This window comes from Ambystoma mexicanum, chromosome 5p, assembly GCF_040938575.1.
Source record: "Ambystoma mexicanum isolate Mex_15411 chromosome 5p, UKY_AmexF1_1, whole genome shotgun sequence".
In the NCBI taxonomy this organism is placed as follows: Eukaryota; Metazoa; Chordata; class Amphibia; order Caudata; family Ambystomatidae; genus Ambystoma; species Ambystoma mexicanum.
Window position 1 is genome coordinate 713,023,519 of NC_090930.1, and position 12,289 is coordinate 713,035,807.

At 46.1% G+C, this 12,289-nt stretch overlaps 1 protein-coding gene across 5 annotated transcripts in view; it reads left to right on the top strand.

Annotated features, from left to right (window-relative positions):
• The window catches only part of LOC138481145 (zinc finger protein 25-like), a 639,663-nt gene that overhangs the window by 219,887 nt on the left and 407,487 nt on the right, over positions 1-12,289 (top strand). For all 5 annotated transcript variants that reach the window (XM_069613075.1, XM_069613072.1, XM_069613074.1 and 2 more), the window contains exon 4: positions 8,632-8,823. In XM_069613075.1, the coding sequence (XP_069469176.1) occupies positions 8,632-8,823 (192 nt within the window). The remainder of the gene's footprint in view (positions 1-8,631; positions 8,824-12,289) is intronic.

A 12,289-nucleotide genomic window follows, 5' to 3' on the forward strand; every position in this document is an offset into this window, starting at 1 on the left:
ATGGAATTTAATGTACTGGTAGAAGATACAGGACTACACCTACGGCAGTATATCACTTATACCTGATTGGTACGGCGGGTGAGAGACACATGGTCTGAAATAGTGCTGGAAGACCAACCCGATACGGCCATAGAAAGTATTTATGATGTTGCAGAGGGGGGACACAAGGATTCCCGAATCTACGAACTGCTGATGTCCAGGGTGAGAAAGGAAGTGACCCAGCTGAGACGGGACTGGGAAGAGGAAGTGAGAGTACTCATGGATGACGAGTTGTGGGAGAGGGTTCAGAGGTACCATTTAAAAAGTGTCCAGGAACGCGAGGCTGCAACAAATCCAGCTAAACATAACTCACAGAGCGTACATGACCCCCCAGAGGATTGCTCGATTCAAGAGCGCAGAAATACAAACATGTCCCAAATGTGGGGAAGTGAACGCAGGAATGGTACATATGTTCTGGGCATGCCCGGAAATTGGAAAATTCTGGAGGGAAGTAGCCCAACGATTGACTGAGAAAGGAATTGCACTAGACGTGGAATCTGTGTGGGCATGCATGGTAGGGGTTTTCCTAGACTGCGAAAACTGAAACACGTAAGCAAATTTAAGGACTTGGCATATATAAGCATGTAACAGACCAAAGGCAGAGGTTTGGTGGAAGGATCTCCAGAAATGGGCAGAGGCGGAAACGGCGGTATGGAGCGAAGCGGCCAATAGGGGAGGGGAGGAGGAAGCGGAAACCCTAGTGGCCTGGAGACACCTGGTAGCCACACTGCCTGGGTCCACCCAGGCCTGCCCAAGTGACCAGGATTCCACCAGGAATACAGAGGGGGAGGTACCCCTAGAGGATAATACGGCAGAGGGCCAAGTGGAGTAGGCTCGAGTTGGGCGGAGGGTAATGGGTAAGCAGTGGATTACTGTTGGGTTTGTTTTTTGTTGATTGGATGTTGTAAAATTAATGAAAATAGTTCTTTTTTTTTTTTTTTTAAACTTTGGAAGCGTCCCCCTCTACATTGGAGTAGGAGTAGAAGGGAGTGGAAACTTCTGTAGGACACGGTACCGTGATCTTGATTGACCAGAATGTCTTTGACAGATGTTCTTGATGGAACACCGCTCGGGACGGTCCGAATAGATGCCTCATGCTCCTTTTAATAGGGTTAGTTAACAGGTTCAACTTTGTATTTGGCAATACATTACTAAGGGTGGTGGAATATGCAGTCTTAGTTCGCCGTTGCTCAAGAGTTAGAAACGTGGGGTTGGTGGCCACAGGGTTCATTGGTAACATGAGGCCACGTGGGGGAGTCGGGTTGCAACAGTATGGGACTTACAATTAAAGTTACAGGCAGCAGTCTCAACGCTCCCAGCCTCTTTGCATGAGGCTACTTGCGGATATCAACTTGCAGCTAGGATTACGGGCAGCAGTCTGTGTTCAGGTCAGCTGCTTCCTGTATTAAACCATCAAGTGGCTCCTAAGCAAAACCAGGATTTGACGATTATCTTGAAGACATAATAAATGTCGGTTTTTTTTTGTTCGCTTTTTGGGTTTTAGCAATTTCAGCATATTTTTTTCTTGATCTGAAAATTTGTGGTCTGTGTTTGAGTTGGAGGAAGGGTCAAGGATGGTATAAATGTACGACAGCTGCTCTGAGACAACTTTGGTGGAGGTTTATGGTTCTTGGAATTCTTTGGCATTTCATTGTTGGATGGTTGGGGCTTAGTGTAGGTAAATATACTGTACGGTAGGCAAGTGGCTTGTATGTTTGTTTGGGCCAGGCCGATATCCTCGGGAGGAGCGAGTGCAGACAGCAGCCCTAGCTCATTAGAGTCTTGATGGTGCTCATCAATGAAGTCCTATTCCTGACCATTTCCTGTAGAGGAGGACTCTCACTATTTTGCATGATGTTAAACCCGCCACAAGTATCCACTGAATGGGTTATCTGTAGAGTCGAGGGATTCGATTCGACTCGACTAGAATCAATGATATATCCAGTGCAAGTGTGGGAAGACTTTGGAAGAGTGAATGCATTGAGCAATTTTGCAGGTGCAGGCAGGGCCAGGCAAGTAGATGCAGCCTGATTAATAACATCTCCCTTTGTAATGTCATCTCCACCGATTTTTAGAGTGGCAGTTTTGAACCACCATACATTGTGTAAGATTTTCAAGTAATTCAGTGTTTTAATTCATCTTGGCATCCAATGTCTCGTAAAGTCTCGTTAATGATGTTAAAGCCCTATTGAGCCGTAGTCTTTCTCTAGTCTATAGCATGAGTTTTCTCAGAGGCAGACTCTAGGGGCCCTATTGGTCTAGGAGCCAGCTGTAGACAAGTCAGGACGTGGTTCAGTTGCAGGAAAGTCAGAGTTCCAGAGGATATCTTCTTTAACAATATGTATTAGCTTCAGAGTTCAGAGAAGGCTACCTATAAGCATTCCAGCATTAGGCTTGGGCAAATGGTATGGGCAAACTCCCAACCACATATCATCCCAGCAGCCTTTCACACAATGTTAATGTTAAAGGTATTTGAACCACCGAAGTGGTCCCCAGGCGCTCTGGCAGATCTGAAAAGGAGATTTTGGGAAAAAAAGGGGGTTAGAAAGGGTTAGTAGTGTAGCTGGGAATAGGAAAGAGAGAAATTGTGATGTGTTGACAGTTTGCACCGTTCGCTGAGCTTAAGGGTGGTTTATGGGTCTGTGCGAACTCCCTTGTGCTGTGTTATGTGTTGTTAGTCTGTTGTTGCAGTGTGGTGAAGTGCGTGTGGATTGCTGTGCAGAGTGGTGGTTGTCTGGTTTTCTGTATGACAAGTGTACAAGGAAAACTGAGAGTTGTTAGATGGGTTTCTTCTTTTTCTTTCTCCCTCTCCTCCTCTGTCTTCCTCATTTACTTCTATATCCTTGTTTTTTTTCCCCACACGACTTAAGGTAAGTATTACCAAAGCCAGCACAGTTCCTTAGGAGAAAAGAAGAGCTTCGGAGTTGATGCCTGCAAAATGCAGCAGCACAGGACCCGGTCCTTGGATTCTTGGTCTGGAGACGAAAGAACTGGACAATGGATGGAAACTTGCAGCAGCAGTGGTCGGCGGAGGCTTCCAGCAAAGGTTTCTTTACAGATTCTCATGGCCCTTTGATTTTGGTGCCTTTCACAGCAGCCAGATGAAGAACGAATGTTGTCGGTCGGATTCTCTTCACTCTCTCGGTCCTGCACTCTGGTGAGGACTTCTGGGATTTGAGTCGTGTTTCTGTAGATCCAGCAGAAGTACACCAAAGTTTTGTACTTCGGAAGAGCATGCACTGCACTCGGGCTCGAGTTTCCCTTGTATTGGTGGTTTGCAGCCCAACAAGGTCGTATAATGTCATGGAATAGCTCAAAATGCACATATTTTTGAGACTAGTGGATCTCGCCAGCCTCTGGGTAGGAGCCCTCGCATTCGGGACCCGCAGGTTGATTGGAAGGAAGGGTTGCATCAGGCTCCTGTTATACAGCAGGCTCTCCGGTCATTGGAAATCGCTCCAGATTACTTTTCTTAATCTTCCTCTTTGGATTCAGCACCAGTGGTTGACTTGTGAGCAGCTTCCAGGTTCCGAGTATTTATCAGGAAAGACCGCATAACTTTTTCTCCCTGCAGTTTTACAGAAAGTGGCGGTTTTGCTGTCCAATCAGGATAGTCAGCCTCCTAGTGGAACTTGGTACCTTTCAGGCAAGGTGAAAGACAAAAGGCTGCAGTGTTTTGGACTCCTCCCGTGCTGCCTGCCTTCTCAGACACTCTGGATCCTCTGCAGGGTGTGTGTGTGTCTGTCTGTCTGTCTGTCTGTCTGTCTAGGTAGGTAGATAGTCTAGTCTGTTTTGGGTGCAAAACATTCACTCCGTAAACAGACTCATTTACTGATGCCCACCCCGATTCACTACAGTAGGTACTAGAAGGTGTCAAAATTTGGGAAAGTGTCTGAAGCAAAATGTTCGATTTGTTGGTTATGCCTTTGAAATGTATTGCTACGGCATCCAGTTTGAAAGTGTTTATTAAAGCATTTTTAAAGGGAATTTAAAAAACGCTACTCCAAATATGGGATATGGCAAGTTTACAGTTTACTTAAGTTCATTCATGAGAAGAGAGCATTTTCAATTAATCTTTCTTGGACATTTTCTCAAATGTGCTGAAGCCATTCAGTGACTGAAACATGCTGCACAAAAAACAAACATCACTTGGAAAAGCTGCATGTGATGCAAAGCGAAAAACAATATCAAGAGCTTCTGAAACACAACAAACGGCAGCACGACTTGCCGACCAGATGACAAGAGCAACTTTCTCCAGGGCAAATGAGATGCCAGAGCAAACTGAAGCAAGACTTGCTGATATTAGGACAAGAGCAACATCCTCCAGTGCAAATGACACACCACTCGATCAGGAAACTGGCAACGCCGGGTACCCCAGCTAGTGAGTCATGAAGGTAAAACCACTGCCACCAGCCATTCAAGTAAACTTGCAATTGTATTATGACAAATCTGGTACATGACGACCAGGGTGGCTTTGTGCCCGGGCGATCGACAGCTCTTAACATCAGAAGGCTTTTTAATGTGATTGCCAGGATAGATCAAAGCGCTAAAACGGTAGCGGTTACACTGGATTCCCAATAGGCCTTTAACATGGTCTCATGGCAGTACATGTGGGAGGTCCTGGAGAAAATGTGCATGGGCCTGAATATGATTAAGTATATCAAACTATTGTACACAAACCCCACAGCGAAGTCCTGGTGAATTCCCTAACCTCAACATCCTTCGCACTACTTGGAGGCACCCGTCAGGGATGCCTGTTCTCTTCTCCCCCACCCCCCATCCTTTTCGCACTGGTCATCGAACCAATGGCGGATTATATCAGACCACGACATTCCTGCAGAGGAGTACACCTAAGAGATACTCCTGAGTTAATCTTGCTATATGCGGATGAATTCTTGTTGTACATCAGGAAACCATCCACAAATTTAGATCCCATTTTGAGAGACGTTACTCAAATAGGTACCTTCTCTGGATTCACCATCAACTATTCCAAATCTGAGATATTTTCCCTCACTAGAATTATCCAACAACCCATGTGTGAGTACCCCTTCCGGTGGTCACCAGGAGGGATCCGATACCTGGGGGTCCAGGTGTCGCTGTCGAATGCTACCCTGCTGGCTGACCACTATACGGCCGCGGCGCAATACTTGGAATCTAGGATAATGAGGTGGCGATCACTCCCTTTATCGCTGGCCGGTAAACTTTGCCTGATTAAAATGATCCTGGTCCCTAAACTTCTTTACATTTTTGCAAATGTGCCGGTCTTCTGACCTCGGAAATGTAATTTCGATGAGCTATATAAAATGTGCACTCAGTTCTTGTGGCATGCCATTGAGGTCTGTAAAAAGTGGGTACACATGACGTTGCCATATGAGGGGAGGCTCCACTGCCCCCCAATCTCACATTGTATTGGATTGCTGCACAGGCCCAATACGCTACCCACTGGTACACAGACGCAACTGCACCACCCCATGTAAAGCTGGAAAGACTTGCAGCGGCAGAAGTAAACATTATGTCATTAATTCTCCATCGTACCTATGTGGATGACTGACCCAGTTACGGCCACACTGCTTGCATGGGACCGACTATTGTGCCCAATGTTAGCTCTCCGCCCATACTACAAATGGCTTCCTATCTGATGTTTCCTTGGGCTTCCCTGGGCTTGATCCCACGCACGTTAGACTCCTCGCGGGAAGTTCATTACCCCACAAACATGGCATCCTGGCCACTCTGGTTCGGTACTGGAAATGTTGCAATACTACAGACTCCGTTCTGCTGTCTGCAGCATGTGGTCGTGCTACCCAGACAAACCCCCGATTCACCTGAGCTTCATTACATCGTTAATTCGAGCAGGGCCAGGGGGTTGGTTTCCTCCTTACATAAGATGCTGCTAGCGAAATCCCCAGATCTGCACCCTAAAGCACGTACGGAATGGGACATAGAGATCCCAGACGACGTGGAAGAAACGTGCTCTCATACACGTAGGGTCTCCCTTAACTTTCAGTTCCGCTGCATGCAATATAAACTATTGAATAGATTATACTATACTCCTTATAAACTTACCAAGTTCACCTGGAACCAAATGCACACCTGTCCTAGATACCGAACGGAGGGAGCTGATCACATGCACATGTTCTGTTCATGCGGTGGGCTCAGGGGCTTCTGGGACGAGATACTACGGGCTCTCTCCGAGGTCATAGGTTCCTCTGTAGGCCCTGACCCGCTTGGAGTGCTGTTTGGGATGTGGACCGATACAGGGGTCAGGTAGATGTTAAAGTTCTTGAATGTAAGCTGTATGGTAGCCACGAAATCTATTCTTCAGTGTTGTTAATGCTCCCCCTCCCCCATCCCCCGCCTTTAAAATGTGGTTGAATGCACTCACCTGGACCCAGACCTGTGACGAGGAATACATTAACTCTCTTCCGATGCAGTCACGCCCGAAAAATCTATGGTCAGCATTCTGTAGTTACCTTATGAGGCAAACTGAAAGCGACCCAGGATCGCCTTTCCTCGGCGCTCCCTTGGGAGTGACCCCGACCGAGTGATACTGATGTAACCTAATGATGGAGTACACTATACCCTAATTTATCATTTGCCAATGTGTATGAGTGATGTGTCTTTGTAACTTGAATAACATGTACTTTACTGATTGTGCCTGCTGTAAACGTCCACCAATAAATACAAGTTTTAAAAAAAATTAAATAAAAAAAGGAAACTTGCATTTGTAACAAAAATGTTACCAGGTAAGTAAGAAAGGGGATACATTTTATCCCCCCCTTCCCCGCAGTGTGCTGGCTCACTTAAATCAATGTAAAGGGGATGTGAATCCACTTTGCGTCTTGGTAACAGTAGTTCACCCAAGAAATAATATGAGAATTAAAAAGGAGGACACTGCATTCAAAATGCTTTAGTACATTAGTCAGTCCAAAGTTATAGGAAACTAGAACTCCAATCATACACTATGGAGAGACCTAAAAAGGTCACCCATAAAAATAATAAAAGACTACGTGAGGGGGGCGGGGGGGGGAGATTCCAGCTCACCTGGGGACAAGTTAAAATAATTACCAAGTCCAAGCAAAAGGTTCTGGGGTTGACACAGGTCAGGAAGATTGATCATAAAGATGAAAATCTTACCCAACAGTTCCGTTTAATACATCCCCTAGGAGAGGATGAACCAGAAACTGTAGCTGGTAAAGCAGTTGTGCCAGAAAAACACCACACCTTTGTTTGTTGAAACTATCTTGACCAGAGCTGGAGAAGACCTTTGAGAACTCTTTGTGGGGCGGGGCAGAAAATTAGCAACCACATATTTAACCAAGGGGGAGAGTAATCCTATTCTAAATGAAAACTTGCATTGTCTTTCTTTCTTTCCATAGTGGTAGGGCAGATGATAGGGTAGGTTTGACAGAGGACCAAGTTTATTTGTTGGATATCCTGATGAGCCACCATTTTTGTTTTGTTGTTGTCTAGAATAGGGAACTCCTCTTAGCAGTAGAAGAGGTTTTCTTTAATTTAAAAATAAAACCTCTTGTTTGTCCTTGTGTCCGTCTCCTATATCTGACTTACCAGGAGTGGTGTGAGAAGTGGAATTCGAACAGCTCTGTTCAAGGTTCGGACCCATGCCAGTGAACAGTTTAACACCTTAGCTAAACTATCAGCAAAGGCTACTCCCCAGACTATTGGTTTGGACTTCTTCAGTCTCAAGGAAATGGAGTTCCCTACTAGGGAAAGGAAGCCGATTCCCACTGGGGTTAACATTTCTCCTCCCCAGGGCAGCTATCATGGGTTGGCAACAAAATCTGGCCTAGCCTGGCGATATTCTCTTGATGTTGCAGTGGACGTTGTAGACCCTGACTATCGAGGGGAGATTCAGGTGGTGTTACACAGCTCGGGAACAAAGCCTTACCTATTGAAGAAAGGAGAACCTGTTGTCAAGGGGATCCTGGAAAAAGGTATGAATCCAAGAAGTGAGCCATCTTTCCTTGGCATCTCGGGGTGCCCAAGGCTTTGTGTATTAAAGTGTACTTCAGTGTGTTGTAACATATTCTATCTCAAAATCAAAATAAACTTGCTCTATTCTAGTCCTCTTCCCCTCAGAAATGTATCCGGAGGAAGCCTGTTGACTGCAATAGTCATGTTCTAGTTCTTCGATTCTAAGTGTGTGCAGTGCTTCAGACATTTGTGCAAGTATTTTTCTTATGTTTTGAACCACAAGAGAAATAATTCCATGGTGTTCTAGGCCCCTTGAAGCCCGCTATTGCACTTTAAAGGAAAGGAGAATACCCCTTTTGAACAAGTAATTGTCTTGCACAACCAGTAGACGTATAGCTTGCCACTGAAAGGAAATCAGGCATGGTTTATAAGCAATATTAGTTTAGTGTTCATAGGCACAAATGTTTATTATGATTGTACAATCACACAAAGATTTTGAGAATGTGGCTTAAATCAAAGCCTATGCATGATACCTTTTGACCTCTGTGTTTTACAACCCAAGATCTGCTCCTCTATTATAAGCGAGACCATTGCTTGAAAACTATATGTACACCTTGAAACCATGTCCTGTGTACTTAAACTGCATTTCTACTTCAACAGGCTATGCAATTGCCAATCCAGATGTCATTTTCCGAATTAAAAAAGAGAGAGAACCATGTATAAAGTACCGGCCTTGCTTGGAAGGTGGTCCGATTCCCAAACCAGATGTTTTATTAAGAGTAAAGCAAGAGGAAAATTCATATTCAAGTGATCCTAACAACTCAGAGGAGAGTATAACTATCACCAGTACAGGTAAGGAAGAAACATTTGAGACTATGGTATAAAGTCTGCATTTATCCAACAACAACAAAGTGTAGAGATATTACTGTCTGCATATTTCCGTCCAATTTTCTAATTAATGGAATCTATCTATAGGATCAAAACTAAAAGATGATGGGCTCTGCCTTTTTGTTTCGACCCGTTCTCCCCAAAGCATGCTTATCCCATTTGAAATGTTGATTGAGGGAATAAATGAGATGTTAACAATTTCTTAATTTGATCTTTATGGTACATGTTGGAAAAAACATGAACTTGGAGCATGGTTTGTGTCTCTATACAACCGAGAGTACAGAAAAATGTCATGATTTAGTTTTCCATAATATAATTGTATGCGTCTCTGGCAACTATCGCAAGCTTTAACTGGAAATGTGAAAGATGGCCTGCTTTCTCATTCCTGGCAACCAATTTTTGGCATGCCTTACCAAAGAGACTCTGCATCTTGCAAGACAACAAAGCCTTCAAAAAATGCATTAAAATGTCTGTTCACTGGACGAGAATTGTGACCGAGTGCCATATGCAAAGGTGTACTCTGCTACGTTTTTTGCTTAATTTGGTAAAAAAAGAGAAAAGTGAAGATGTTTTTCACAAATAAACATAGATTCTATATATCTTCTGTTTAAAAAGTGCTAGTGTTAGGAAAGAGATTTTTCTTTTGCACCTTTTCCTCCATTGTTTTAGTGGGACAGCCTTATTTTTGCTTATGTTTTAACCCGCCTTGACCTTTTGAAGCAGAGTTAAGACTTCAGCTTCACTTCCAGCTCCTTTTTATGGGGAAACCGACTAGTCCTTCAGACTTTCAGTTCTGAGAAACCGTTTCTCTTTGTATTCTTGTATTTTGGCAATTACGCAAAGCACCTTACAGTGCAGTGCAAATAGTGACACCTTGGTATCCTCACCATAATCATATTTCTGGTGCTTATATTCACATGCACACACCCTTACTCCCCTCCTTGGAGTTGAAGGAACATAGACATCTAACGCTGTCTATTCTTCTGTACTCACTCACGCATTCTCTTCAGGCTCCCTCATTGCAAAATAAAACAACCAGGGGGACCTCAACACTTGAGGAATCTTGTGTACACTACACATCACGATAGGGATGGTATCAGACATGCCCAGGTCGACGTCTGTTAGGTAGATTTTCATTTCAGTGATGACTTCTGCCAACCCCAGTACTTTTTGCTGGATTTAGTGATTATTTTTCCCTTATCCCCTAGGTGAGTGGGAATATTTTTCCTCTCTCAACTAGTCGTTTGCTCTTTTTATTGCTGACGTTTTTATGTCTGGCCATAGTGTGTGATTGGAGTTATAGTTTCCTATAACTTTGGACTGACAGTAAAGTACTATGGTAGCACACACATTTTAAATGCAGTGGCTTACTTTAAATTTCTCTTATTTCTTGGTTCAACCACTGTTCCCAAGAAGTAAAGTGGGCTTCCCTTCCCCTTTACATTAATTTCAGCAAGCCAGCACACCCCATCTTATGTGGAGTGCTTGGGGGACAGGGAATGGGGGGGGTACTATGTATCCCCGTTCTTACTTAACCGGGTAACATTTTTGTTACAATTACAAGTTTACTTAAATGGCTGGTGGCAGTAAAACTACCTTTATGACTTTTTTAGTCATTATTACTCGCAGGCTGTCAAATAAGCCTCAGTAATGCACAGAAGGGTCACCATTCTGCTAGGTGAGCTCCTTCTTTTTTCTCCATTTCTCATTTGCTTGTTTCCTAGGTAGTCTTCTGCCATTCTAGGTGGGGAAAACCTTGGTTCAAGTTTTGTCTTTGGCAGGAATCCTTTGTATTCCCCGCAAAGGCTCCAGGGTGTCTGGGAAGGCAGGAAGCGTGGGAGGAGTCCACAACACTGCAGCTCTTTCTTTCACCTTGCCTGAAAGGAACACGTTCCCACTGTGGATCTAGCTGTCCTGGTTGGACAGCAAGACCGCCCATTTCTGTAAACTGCAGGGAGAGTTTGCAGAGGTTGTGCTGTAGTTCCTGATAAATACTCCAGATCTGGAGGCTGCTGACAAGTCGACCACTGGAACCAAATCCAAAGAGGAAGATGAAGAAAAGACAGCTGTAATGATTTCCAGCGACCAGAGAGTCTGCTGTATAACAGGAGCCCGATGTAACCCTTGCTTCAATCCAACCCGGGGGGGGGGGGAGAGGGAGTCCCCAAAATGAAGACTCCTAAACATAGGATGGTGAGACGCACTTTTCTCAAGACCTGCAAAAGGAGCCATCCTTCGAGTGCAGTGCATGGTCATCCGAAGACAGAATCCAGCTGAAACTTTGGTGGACTCCTGCTGAAACCCCAGAGACACGATTGTAATCCCTGAAGTCCCCTCATCAGAGTGCAGGACCGAGAGAATGAAGAGAATCAGACCAGCGATAATCGGTCTTCATCTGGCTCCTGTTAAAAGGTGCCAAATGCACAGAGACGTGATAAACTGTGAAGATTCCTTTGCTGGAAGCCTCCTCTGGCAACTGTGCCGCAAGTTCCCATTCAGTGTCCATTTCTTCTGTCTCCAGACCAAGAATCCAGGCACCGGGTTGTGTGCTGGTGCATCCTGAAGGCATCCACCCAGAAGCTTTTCTTTTCTCCTAAGGTACTGTGTTGGCTTGGGTATAAGCTACATTTAGCCTTGTGTTAATCCTGTGATGCTAAGTAGGGATGTAACGGTATTAAGGTATACCATTAAAGATACCGTGAACCGGAGGGCGTGGCCTGGAGCGCGGACTATGCAGTCGCCTCCTTGATGGCCTCCGTGGGAAGCCCGCTGCATCCCAGCTTATGAAGGTTCCCAGGCAGCGTTTTGGATCCCAACTCGATGAGGGGACGTGGGAGGGTCCGGAGCCCCGCCGCTGAGCTGCCGGAGCCCAGATTTACCGAGACAACGAAGATCGGACCGCCTGCATTTCGCGGCCCCTCCGCCGCGCAATCCAAGATGGCGGACGGGACCCAGCGACGACGGCCGAGACGCGGCCTCATCATCGGAGCTCTTCAGATGGACCCCTGAGCGCACCGGCGACCCGGCTGACTTCCCAGGCGGCGGGAGACGAGGTAGGAGCCTCGGGCCCCGGGCCCCCCCCCCCCCCTTTTGCATCCGCCTCTGTCCCGGGAGAGGAAGACCTGCAGCCACCTCAAACACACCGGGGGCGCACCTCACCGCGCAGCGGCGGTCCCCCGGCTCTCGCCCTCCGCTACGCCCCGCCGTCACTCTGGAGGAGGGGGCTGGGACCGAAGAGTTCGGAGGCGAGCAACCCTGCACTGCCAGCACGACCACCAGGAATCCGGCGGGCGCCCGTGGCGATCTGGACCCGCGCCCTCCTTCATGAGAGCTAGGCCTGAACTAGCGGGCCCCGGCACCTGATCTGCTCCCGCTCGTCCCTTCGTTTGCTTCCTGGGGCGCCCCGGCCCACACCCACCATTCCAGTGAG